Genomic DNA, 13,243 nt, shown 5'->3' with positions numbered 1-13,243 from the left:
CGACAATCTAGCCAGCTTTCTACCCACCTTATAGTGCATTCATCCAGCCCATACTTCCTTAACTTGCTGACAAGAATGCTGTGGGAGACCGTGTCAAAAGCTTTGCTAAAGTCAAGAAACAATACATCCACTGCTTTCCCTTCATCCACAGAACCAGTAATCTCATCATAAAAGGCGATTAGATTAGTCAGGCATGACCTTCCCTTGGTGAATCCATGCTGACTGTTCCTGATCACTTTCCTCTCCTCTAAGTGCTTCAGGATTGATTCTTTGAGGACCTGCTCCATGATTTTTCCAGGGACTGAGGTGAGGCTGACTGGCCTGTAGTTCCCAGGATCCTCCTTCTTCCCTTTTTTAAAGATGGGCACTACATTAGCCTTTTTCCAGTCATCCGGGACTTCCCCCGTTCGCCACGAGTTTTCAAAGATAATGGCCAAGGGCTCTGCAATCACAGCCGCCAATTCCTTCAGCACTCTCGGATGCAATTCGTCCGGCCCCATGGACTTGTGCACGTCCAGCTTTTCTAAATAGTCCCTAACCACCTCTATCTCTACAGAGGGCTGGCCATCTCTTCCCCATTTTGTGTTGCCCAGCACAGCAGTCTGGGAGCTGACCTTGTTAGTGAAAACAGAGGCAAAAAAAGCATTGAGTACATTAGCTTTTTCCACATCCTCTGTCACTAGCTTGCCTCCCTCATTCAGTAAGGGGCCCACACTTTCCTTGGCTTTCTTCTTGTTGCCAACATACCTGAAGAAACCCTTCTTGTTACTCTTGACATCTCTTGCTAGCTGCAGCTCCAGGTGCGATTTGGCCCTCCTGATATCTTTCCTACATGCCCGAGCAATATTTTTATACTCTTCCCTGGTCATATGTCCAAGCTTCCACTTCTTGTAAGCTTCTTTTTTATGTTTAAGATCCGCTAGGATTTCACCATTAAGCCAAGCTGGTCGCCTGCCATATTTACTATTCTTTCGACTCATCGGGATGGTTTGTCCCTGTAACCTCAACAGGGATTCCTTGAAATACAGCCAGCTCTCCTGGACTCCCTTCCCTTTCATGTTAGTCCCCCAGGGGATCCTGGCCATCTGTTCCCTGAGGGAGTCAAAGTCTGCTTTCCTGAAGTCCAGGGTCCGTATCCTGCTGCTTACCTTTCTTCCCTGCGTCAGGATCCTGAACTCAACCAACTCATGGTCACTGCCTCCCAGATTCCCATCCACTTTTGCTTCCCCCACTAATTCTACCCGGTTTGTGAGCAGCAGGTCAAGAAAAGCGCTCCCCCTAGTTGGCTCCCCTAGCACTTGCACCAGGAAATTGTCCCCTACGCTTTCCAAAAACTTCCTGGATTGTCTATGCACCGCTGTATTGCTCTCCCAGCAGATATCAGGAAAATTAAAGTCACCCATGAGAATCAGGGCATGCGATCTAGTAGCTTCCGTGAGTTGCCGGAAGAAAGCCTCATCCACCTCATCCCCCTGGTCCGGTGGTCTATAGCAGACTCCCACCATGACATCACTCTTGTTGCACACACTTCTAAACTTAATCCAGAGACACTCAGGTTTTTCCACAGTTTCGTACCGGAGCTCTGAACAGTCATACTGCTCCCTTACATACAGTGCTACTCCCCCACCTTTTCTGCCCTGCCTGTCCTTCCTGAACAGTTTATAACCATCCATGACTGTACTCCAGTCATGTGAGTTATCCCACCAAGTCTCTGTTATTCCAATCACGTCATAATTCCTTGACATCACCAGGACCTCCAGTTCTCCCTGCTTGTTTCCAAGGCTTTGTGCATTTGTATATAAGCACTTGAGATAACCTGTTGATCGCCCCTCATTCCCAGTATGAGGCAGGAGCCCTCCCCTCACAGACATTCCTGCCTGTGCTTCCTCCCGGTATCCCGCTTTCCCACTTACCTCAGGGCTTTGGTCTCCTTCCCCCGGTGAACCTAGTTTAAAGCCCTCCTCACTAGGTTAGCCAGCCTGCTGGCAAAGATGTTCTTCCCTCTCTTCGTAAGATGGAGCCCGTCTCTGCCCAGCACTCCTCCTTCATGGAACACCATCCCATGGTCAAAGAATCCAAAGCCTTCTCTCCGACACCACCTGCGTAGCCATTCGTTGACCTCCACGATTCGACGGTCCCTACCCAGGCCTTTTCCTTCCACGGGGAGGATGGACGAGAACACCACTTGCGCCTCCAACTCCTTTATCCTTCTTCCCAGAGCCACGTAGTCCGCAGTGATCCGCTCAAGGTCATTCTTGGCAGTATCATTGGTGCCCACGTGGAGAAGCAGGAAGGGGTAGCGATCCGAGGGCTTGATGAGTCTCGGCAGTCTCTCCGTCACATCACGAATCTTAGCCCCTGGCAAGCAGCAGACTTCTCGGTTTTCCCGGTCAGGGCGGCAGATAGATGACTCAGTCCCCCGGAGGAGAGAGTCCCCGACCACCACCACCCGCCTTCTCCTCTTGGGAGTGGTGGTCGTGGAACCCCCAACCTCAGGACATCGCATCTCATGCCTCCCAACCAGCGGGGTCTCCTTCTGCTTTCTCCACCCAGACATATCATCTGGTCCACTCTCCGCAATGGTACCTGTGGAGAGAACATGAAAGCGGTTAGTTACCTGTGTCTGTGTTACTGGAACCCGGACATTCCGCTTACCTCTTCTGGAGGTCACATGTTGCCAAGCTTCTTCACTGGCCTCTTGGCTCCTCTGTGCAACCTGCTCTATATCTTTAGAGCTTTGTGCCCCTAGAAGGCTATCCTGAGTTTGGTCCAGAAAATCCTCAGTCTCTCGTATACAACGCAGGGTTGTTACCTGTTGCTCCAGACCTTCAATCTTCTCTTCCAATATGGAGACCAGCTTGCACTTTGTACAGACAAAGTCGCTTCTGTCCTGTGGAAGAAAGACAAACATGGCACATCCACTGCAGGTCACAATAGCTGAACCCCCCCCTTCCATATCACCTACCTACTATGAGCTTCCTCAGAGACGTTGGCAAGATGTAAGCCTCACTGGGCTCACTCCAGGCGAACTCCCAGGCAAACTCCTGCTGTGAGCTGCTCTGCTGTCCCCGCTGCTCCGCTGGTTCGCTGCCGCTCCGCTGGTTCGCGAGGCTCTGGCTATTTTCAAACAGCCAGGCTTCCCTGACGCAAACACACAGACACCCTAATGCCCGCCCCCTGCAGGCTAGCAGCCAATCAGACACTCACTCAGGCTCTCTCCCTGCCCTCCCAGCAAACACACGCTCGGATACTTCCTGTCAGGTGTTTCCTGCCAGATAATGACTGCCTGGAGGAGCTAAGGACCTGAGGTGATGTTTTTTAGGCCAGATAGGCAATAACTTCCAGAAAATGCCCAATCCACACCATCACTGTTGCTTTTACAAACCACTTTAAATTAGCTGGAGAAAATTATATATCAAATCCCACCCCCCCCCATAAAGTCAGAGTTAAAAGCTGAACTGAATGTTGCTGTGGAATGTGCATTTTTTACACTAGTCTTTCCTAGCAGTTAAGGTTTGGCACACCTTCAAACTCAGCACTACATTAAGTTTGTAATTGTAGCTTTATGATCTTGGATACACCAGGCTTACATGCAACCAAACCCAAGCAACCACTTGGCACTCTGCCTTTATGCAAACCTTACCTATAACATGCAAGGTGTGCAATTCCTACACGTCTCCTGCATTATTAATAGTTGTTCAGTGTTGACACCATGCTTGGCAGTATACGACACAGAAAATACATGATCCTGGTTAAAAGCTGCCTTCTGGAAGTCATCTGCCATGTACAACAACAACTTTATTGAATCTACTAATTTATAAACAACAGTACAAATTCTGTGCCAGTAGGTGGCACTGTTTGTATGCAATATCTGTATATACCCATATCTGCACCTATAACTTTTATATCACACATAACAGACTCCATATTGAGGAAGCTGTAGTCTAAACAGACAGAACATGGCAAGGGAGCTAGAAAAATGTACTAATTTACAGTCTTTTATTTCCCAATAATGAGTGGTGGCCATAGGTTAGCTGAATGAGCTCTTTTCTGATAATTTCATAAAAGAAGTGTGTTTTCAGGAAAGGATGGGTGCTTGGGCTGGGATAATAGGATGGAGAGGGGACATGGAAGAAGGCACAGAAATGGGAGACAGAAGAAGAGGTGAGGAGGGATTTATTAGTGAAGTGAAAGGGGTGGGTACAATGGCAAGAAATGAAAGCAGAGATATAGAAGGGAGCAGACCTGTGTTGAGCCTTGAATAAACAGGCTTGATTTAGGAGCCAGTGGAGACATTCAGAGAGATGACTTACATAGTGTGAGCAGGCAGTGAGGGAAATTATTTTAGCTTCTGCAGAACTGAAGAGAAGTGGCACAGGAATTGTGAAGGCCAGTGCATTTTAGTAGTAGGCAGACAGGAAGAGTCATAATCATGAGAGGTTTCAGAATAGCAGCCGAGTTAGTCTGTATTCGCAAAAAGAAAAGGAGTACTTGTGGCACCTTAGAGACTAACAAATTTATTAGAGCATAAGCTTTCGTGAGCTATCACTCACTTCATCGGATGCATTCAGTGGAAAATACCTTTTTTTCCTTCACTTCATCAGGTGGGTATTGTAGTTGTAAGAATGCTTGATAGAGATCTTGTAGGTGTTTGTCTTGGTCTGAGGGGTTGGAGCAAATGCGGTTGTATCGTAGAGCTTGGCTGTAGTCAATGGATTGCATGGTGTGGTCTGGATGAAAGCTGGAGGCATGTAGGTAGGAATAGCGGTCAGTAGGTCAGTATTTTCCACTGAATGCATCCGAGGAAGTGAGCTGTAGCTCACAAAAGCTTATGCTCAAATAAATTTGTTAGTCTCTAAGGTGTCACAAGTCCTCCTTTTCTTTTTATATTCATGAGAGGAGGTTGAAAAAGAACCAGCAGGATTCAGTGACTGCTTGGATGTCTGGGGGGAAGACAAGAGAAGAGCTGAGAAAAAAAAAAAACACAGGGAGGCTGAGGGGGTGCAGATTGATCATTATCAAGTGCTATAAGCCAGCTACGTGTTGTAATCATTTCATTGTAATGGGCAGCAGGTCCAGATGTGGGAGGAACCTACATTTCCCCCGCCACCCATCCCGTCACCAGAGGGAGACACTTACAACTAGAGCTGGGTGACATTTTTCATTGCCACAATGAAACGTTTTGATTTCTTGATTCTGAACGGCCTCCTTTAGAAAGTCGCTTCCACTTTATTTGTAAATGGTTTAAAACTACTCACAACAGGAAGTGTTGGGGGGTAGAACGAAACATTTTGCTCCCCCACAAACAATTCGTTTTTCTTTTCCCCTTTGCACTTTTCACTTTGCAGAAAAATCTTCCTTTTCAGATCGACTTGAAACCATTTCTTTAACTTGCCGCCCGCCGGGAAACTTAAGGATCCAAGTTATTCGCCCAACTCGCCCTGGGACACGAGTCCCTCCCCAATCCTGGCAACGTCTCGGGTCTCCCCCTCTGATACTGCCCAAGCTGTAAATGCACCTCGTGCTTTTCCCCCTGGGGGGGGGAGCCTGCACCCCTCGAGAGCCGGGTGGTGCCCAGTTTCTGATCCCTGGGGTCCGGGCACGCAGCCCTGCTCTGCACCGCCCTGGGCGGGTCAGTCCGCAGGCCGCGCTGCCCTATCGTGGTTCCCTCTCTTCCCGCGGGGCAGCTGCGCCCAGGCGCGAGAGCAGCGGCTCGAGTTCAGCCCTGGCCGTGGATGCTGCTGCAGCCGCTACTTCCCCAGGGCGCCCCTCTCCCTCTCCGGCCCTGGCCACCGCCCCGCTGCCCTGCAGGTAGCCTCGGCGCCCTTCCACGGCAGAGCTGCGCACGGGTGAGCTTGGCGGCGAGCCCCCCGCAGGCCTTTCACCCTGGCCGCAGCGCTGGCGGCTCTGCTGGGCGCTGGGGGCAGGAGGTAGCGCGGCCAAGCGTCCCAGCTGGTGACAGCGGAACAGCTGCTGCGTCCAGTTTCATTGCCGCCGCCGGGCTCGCGCCAGCATTTCCAGCCCCGCCGTCCCTTAGCCACGCCCCTGCCGCTCCGCCCCACTGACTCGGGCCTGCCGGGGGAACGCCGCCGCGCTCCAAGCCCGGCTGGATTGGCTGAGCCCAGGCCCGGGGGCGGGCCTCAGCAGAGCTCCGCCCGGGAGCAGCTGGGCTACTGGTTGATCTTCAAGGCAGAGTGGGGGTGAGCGAGGAGGAGCCGGAGACTGCAGGGCGGGGGATACTGGAGATCTCACAGTCAGGCTACAAGCTAGGGCAATTACATGGTTTATGGGCAGGGCTATGTATGGTGCGAGCCCGTGTTTGACTAATGACTCTGCAAAAACAGCCCGGGCAGGGGACCCGGTTACATCATCCCCTTCCCCGCCCCCGATGGTTTGTACTAGAGTAATAACACTCCTCTCCTGAAAGTGCTTTACGTCTTCAAAGTGCAGCATTAACTAACATCAGTCATGATACTACAGGCATGTAAGCAAGTATTATTAGCCACATTTTACAGAGGTGAAATTTAGGCCTTGTCTAAACTGGGGATTACCCCTTTTATGTCGCTGCAGTGATTCAACCCTTGTGTAAACAAGTAGAATGAGTTATTATAATCTTAAGTCTTTACATCAGTGCCCTTTATTCTGCTGTCAAACTAGGGGTAAACTGCACCTGTGCAATACTATGGCTTACAGTGGCTCTGTGTCTACCAGTGGCTGTAACTAGGGCTACATTCCAGTGCAGACAAGGGCAAAAAGACCAATTTTTCAAAAGTGTCCACTAATTTTGGTTTCAGAGTAGCAGCCGTGTAATTTTGGGTGCCTTTGGGAAGATCACAAGTGACAGGGTAGTTCAATCTCCATCCTCATTCACTCTCTGGCCTCTCTGCTCAGACTACCATCAGTGTGTGAATTACTGCCAGTTGGGAAGATGGATTTTAGCATGTGGGCACCTGTCCCCTGGGAACTGCCCTGGGAAGACTTTGCTAGGTAAAATAACTACAACAGGCCTACGTCTACAACTTCAAAGGTCACTCAGTGATTTTAGGTCCCTCAGCTTTTGGCACCTCATCTTGAGACACCTTAAAGGGGCCAGATTTTCAGCAAATGCTAAGCACCTATCCTCTGCAAACTGAGATGTCAAAAATTGTCACCTTTGGAAAATTAGGTGATGAAAAGAAATTATCTGATACTTAGGAAGTTCATCTGTTTTACTCCCTCTAACATATAGTGTATTTGATACATTTAATCTCCACTTTTTTATAAATACATCTCATTACACCTGCAGCATTAAGACTTTTAGAGAGTGGATTTGAAGGGCTGTTCTGTTTACAGACATTGTCTAAAAGCATTATTCCCTACCATGATCACTTGTGCTTCTTCTTTAGGAAGGAGTGTCGCATGCATTCCTATTTGCTGGAGCTGTACCTTGGCCATATAGATTGAGCTAGGTTTTCCCCTGATGGTTCTCTTTGAAATGTGTTGTTTTAATTTATGGAGTAGCAAAAGTGTGCTGGATTCTTTGTAAACAGGACATGGAGTGGAATTTTCAAAGGTACCTAAGGGTGGACTCCATGACGGTACTACATCCTGTTTTTAGGCACCACAGAAATCTACAAAACTCCTGCTTGGCTGCTGCCTAACCCTTTAGGTGCCTAAACTCACTTGGCATTTAGGTTTTTTCCCCTCAGGCATGCACACTGCAGCCTTGCCTTAGGCACCTAAGCATGTACACTACTGCCTCATGATAGACATCCAGTCACCTATCTCCAACCTAAGCCCCAATGTGATTGACTGTTTAGGAAAGATAGACATTCAACTGCCCAAGTCGTGTATGGGAACCTGATCCGATAGCCACTTTCCCCTGCACCCCCTTGAGGTTGTTTTGTTTCAGTTCCCACATGCAACTTAGGCAGCTGAGCACCTATCTTCCCCCAGTTCATGGATCACTAGCAGAGGTAGGTGCTGCTTTGCAGCCCGGATTTAGGTGTACAATCTGCGAGAGGTCAAGGCTTAGCACACTCTCCTCTGGTCAACGTCTCCTACTGGCTATTTTAGGTGGTTCCCTCACAAAAAGTGGGCTTTGTGCTTCTCAGTCTAAGGTGCCTATCTCTCTCCATCGATTGTATAGAGAGTCTATGCACCTAATTGATGCTTTGTGGATTGCAGGGGTATTTGTGTGATTTTTCTAGGCATCTAAAAGTCAGGCTCCATGACACTTTGCATTGCAACGCTTAACACCCTTAATAGATCTCACCCTACATGACTTAGGATCACAAGTCCCTCATCCAAGGCTATCTTCCAGTCTGAGTAGACATAGGAAAAACAACATGGAATGTGAACACAGATCAACTGCCCCCCTTCCTCACTTCAAGACTAGTTTGCTTTTTAAAGCACACTGACAGCTTTCCTGCTCAGCACTGCTACCATTTGAGATGTTTCTTGTCACTGCTTTTTTGGTTTGTTTGTTTCTATCTGTGTTGTAGCATTGAATATGCTTGATTTCACTCACATGCTGCTATTTTTTTTAAGCCAGCCATTATTTTTACCCTTCTGTTTCCATTTCTATAGTGTGAAGAGCAAACCCATGGACCTGGTACGGATGTAGTCTCTTTACTTCACTTGTGTGCTATTCAATAAACTGGAATTTCAAGGTCATGTTCTGACTTCTCCTATATCACTGCAAACAAGATGGTCATAAAGATCTTTCCAAGGGAAAGCTTTAAAAAGAAATTAAACATCTTCTTGCAAAGTATCCTAATTAAAACACACAAAAGTCTTGGCAATCTTCATGATAGTTAATATGTCATCTTCCTATCTCTTAAACCCAATAATTTGCAAACCACCACTGCTGTTTTAAAGATATATATCTACTATAATTTATGTCAACTTAGATCACAAACCTTTTTTTTTTTTAAACAATATTTGGCAGCTTACTGACTCTGGAAACTAGACTGTTTTACATTAGTCAGCAGTACATTTAAATCATTTCTACAAAATGATTTACTGTGGTTTACAAATTCTTATATGGCATTTCCAGTTAATGATTAGGCAAAGTAATATATCACCAAAATGATTGGGCACACATGTATTTTACTTACACGGTTCTAACTCTGTATATTTTGGAGGATTTTTTAAAAAATCATCATCATTATTATTTTTCCAGTTGAAAAAACAAAGATTTCAGAGGAAAGGGCAGAAGACCCAGTCTCTCCACTATATCTTTTCAGAGTATTGCCTGACACACTAGGATTTTCTTTTGTATGACATGCACTCCGTTAGTAAACTCTGTAGGATGGCTAGATCTGTATAGACAAGCATTGGCAGGGGTCAGGGGTACACAGTATTTCTTCACTTTCCTAAGTTTGGGATATATAAAAAAGCTTGTTGGAGAAGATCAGTGCTTGCCCATTTTTCAACTAACAGTGAATGATCTGCTGGTAAAGGAAGAACATTCAGTGCTGGATCCAAGGCTGATGATGTTGACTATCCCTCCAGAAGATGACAACTCCTTCTCACAGATGTTTATATATGCTCCTAAGTAATTTGATGTGCCACATGTCAAAGGAAATAAGAAGTGTCCTAACTCTACCCAATTAATGGGATTTGGAAGTTTCCAAGTCTGAGCACCAATGAAGAAGTGGTTTATGGACAAGACAAGACTTCACTATACAGTGGCGTAAAATAAATTGTTTATTTTATTGTGCTCACTGTGGGCCTGGGCCTGCAAACACTTAAGTATATAGGTAACTTTAGACATGTGAATAGCCCCCTAAAAATCAATGGGACTCCTCCCATGTATAAAGTTACTCATGTGCATAATTATTTGCAGGATTGGGACCTGTGGCCCTCACCCTGTGGCTTGTTGCACACCAGCAGACTCCTGCATCTATGCAGAGCCCTAGTGATTTAATTGGGGCTCTGTATGGATCCATCCATGTTATTCTCCTTGCAGAAGCTGGGCCAATATTTGTAAAAGTAGAAGTCCTGCCAGATGTAGTGGGAATATGGAGGATACTCTTGTGTATTCATTTCAGTAAAGAAATACAACAGTAGTAATATTTTTCAGTAGTACAGCGCCTTTCCATCTCCAATCTCAAATAACTGGTAACTCAGCATCCTGTGAGGCAGGGAATTTCTGTACATGTAATGTTATTTGTAAAATGCACTTTTCTCTTGCTCCAGGCACATAGACAATATAAAAGCAGCTGCAAAAAAATATTAATGGTTAATTCTTCCTTACTCAACCAGGCTATCATACTCTTTAGTGTACCTACATCCTCTTACCACCTAGGAGAGCAGACAGGCCTTGTAGATTCCCCTAAAGGTTAACAGATTTGGAATCTGTCAGACCACAGGGGAAGTGAGTTCCACCATCAAGTGTCTCTCATTGAAAATGCCATCTCTCTCCCTTTAAAAACAGGGGGCTGTTAGCATGTGCCTTGGCTGAGCTTAACTGCCAAGATCTCACATAAGGTGAGAGGTAGTTATTAAGCCAAGAAGATATCAAACCATTTACAGCTTTACAGGCCAAGACAAATACTTTGAATTACTCCTGGGAATGAATTGGATCAGCTACTGCTCATCACAGTGTGCAGGTGTGATGGTTTTCCAGCGAGAAGCACAGCTAAGTTGGTGATGTTTAGGTGTAGCCCCATAAAGAGAGCACTGCAGTCATCCACTGTTGAAGTGAACAAGGAATGGATAACTATAGAGTTGTCTGCATCTGTAAGAAAAGGTCACAACATCTCAAGCAAGATGGGTTATCAAAGCCACAAAGGTTATGTCACTTGCCCAAGCTCACACAGCAAGAGAATGGCGGCGTCCTACTCACCTGCTCTAATCATTAGATCCATTGGCTCTCTGTTTCCAGAAAGATGAGATCCAACTAAAGTTTTTCACACTCCGCTACGGAGAACAGAAACCTGAAAGGGAGAAAGTTGCTAAGTAGTTCCCTATCCAAGGGCCTGAGCCACAGACCTGGTAAAGACAAAGATTCTGCTGAAGTTAATGCAGTTTTTCCCAAGTAAAACTGAAGGATTGGGCCCTAAACTAGGGCTGGAATTCTGTTTTGCAAAAACAGAGGTTTTGAAATTTGTTTTAATTCCAGAGCAGAACAAAAAAAAAAAAGAGAGAGAGAGAGACCTTTTGAAATTTTTAATGAAAAAACACAGACAAAAGAGCAACCTCCAATTAGTCAGTAGCTTGGTGGTTGGGGCACTGAGCTGGGCTGTAGTAAATCCAGGTTCAAATCCCTGCTCTGAAAGCCTTCTACATCCCCAATGTGTGCTCTAGGTTTTGGCTATTCTGGGCTGGGTCTCTCTCCTGAAATTTCATTCTGAACCTGAGAAACCTTCCCAAGGAACGTTTATCAAAACCAGTAAGTTTTCATGAAAAAAAGTTTCATTTGATTTATCAGCGTTTTCAGATGAAAAAAATTTTAGTCAAAAAATTCCCAACCAGCTCTATCCTAACCTATATTTGTTAAATAGTATTTAATGGAGAATTGTCTAAAAGCAAACACATTTCAATAACTGTGAGACATTGATCTCTTTTTGCTCTTTCCCTCCTTTAGAGTAACTTCCTTGACTCAACTATTTATGATTCATTTCATGAAAGACTAGGTTTTCTCTGAGAGCACTAAAAAGGGCTGTAGCTATTAAGTGGTTTTAGTGACTAGTACCAACAAGGAACTGTTTTCTTCCATGCTGTAAAACAGACACTGTCAATAGACTACAACCTGCAATAAACTATTTAAAAGGAATTTATGATGGTTAGTTATTATCCTCCTGAAATAATGTTGTTACAAGGCTGTCCTTTTCATGAATCATATGACAGATCACTAACAAAGGCAAAAGCCTAGATCCACAGAGACACTGATGGCAAATAACCCAGGAATTGCCCTATATTATACTGGCACATACTCCATCAGGTTTTCAAAGCCACAGAACAAATCACATCATCTTGTGATTATTACACAACAGGCACTTGCTTTTAAGGTGGAGTTGTAGTTACATATATAGAACATATTTACTCATTTTAATGTCTGTAACATTGAATTATATGGAAAGTGTCTTATTGCTTATAATGAGGAATGGGTGAACCCCAAGGGTAAAATAAGAATTGGCACAAACCTCTAATTGTTCAAATCCATGTCCTTCTTAGCTTAGAAAATGTTCCACTCAATATCCAGTCTCCCTTTCCCCTACCCTTAACAGTCCCCTGTGCTTTGCTGAAGTCCACATCAAGATTCCAACCTCTAGCAGTCTCTGCTAGACTGACTATTGACTGGAATGCAGATCTTTAGTTGTTGTAAGCTGGAGTAGCACCATCTGAAGTTAATGGAGTGAGCTTGGGCTGGCCCAGTGTCTTCAACACCCACAAATGCTAGGTGGATGGGGAAGCACTCTAGCCTAGATCCTTAAAGGTCCTGAAAAAACAATGGGAGTTAGGTGCCTAAATACCTTCGAGGATCTGGGCCTATCTGTGGTGCCTCTCACTAAAGAAGCTTTATCATAATACGTGAGATTTGAACAGAGCAGACTGCTAGAGCCCATCAGAAAATGTCAGGCCTGTTGAGACAACCTGATAGGAAATGTAGGGGGTGTTTGGGGAATCAGAGAGAGATAGTTGGTGCAGATCAGGAGCCCTGTAGGTGGTTAGACAGAGGAAGTGGTGGGGCCCTGGGAGCTTGTTGGAGGTCAAGGACAGGGAGTTTGGGGTCAGGAAATGAGAATGGCATGTTGGGGTTAGGAGGAAGACCACAAAGAGGAACGGATGGGAGGTGGAAAAATGGGAAAGGAATGAGAGAACAGAAGGATCACTGAGATTCAGATAAACTCCAAACAGAACAAAAGCATCAACTCTTTGAACTCCATGCTCACTCACATAATACTACAGGGGCTGATTTTCCTCTCATTTTCCCCATTGTAAGTCAGAAATAACTCTGTGGAATTCAATGGAGTTACACCCTTGTCAGTGAGAGGAAAATTATGCCCATAGGTTTTTAAATTTTTTAAAAAAATCAGACAATTTAAGTTCACAAAGTTTACTTTCAAAGATGTACCGTTGATTCTTTTTAAAATCCAGTTTGCTTTATTTTATTAAATCCATGTACCAAAGTAAAAAAAACAAAAACAAAGCTGCATTGATGGAGAGCTCTCTGCAGCCATTTGAAGTAAACATGGTCAGCTTTGTTACTTAGGAATTTTTAAACAAAATCTCATCCTAATATTTTCCTTCTGTA

At 45.4% G+C, this 13,243-nt stretch overlaps 1 protein-coding gene across 1 annotated transcript in view; it reads left to right on the top strand.

Annotated features, from left to right (window-relative positions):
- TMEM171 (transmembrane protein 171) overlaps positions 1-11,761 on the top strand; it is a 69,547-nt gene extending 57,786 nt beyond the window's left edge. Inside the window, exon 4 of the mRNA XM_038403272.2 lies at positions 8,569-11,761. Within this exon, the coding sequence (XP_038259200.1) occupies positions 8,569-8,605 (37 nt within the window). The 3' untranslated portion in view covers positions 8,606-11,761. The remainder of the gene's footprint in view (positions 1-8,568) is intronic.
- Positions 11,762-13,243: the final 1,482 nt, after the last annotated feature.

The sequence above is a fragment of the Dermochelys coriacea genome, chromosome 5 (genome assembly GCF_009764565.3).
Source record: "Dermochelys coriacea isolate rDerCor1 chromosome 5, rDerCor1.pri.v4, whole genome shotgun sequence".
Taxonomy (NCBI): domain Eukaryota; kingdom Metazoa; phylum Chordata; order Testudines; family Dermochelyidae; genus Dermochelys; species Dermochelys coriacea.
Note: the sequence above shows the minus strand (reverse complement) of the source record. Positions and strands in the feature narration are given on the sequence as shown.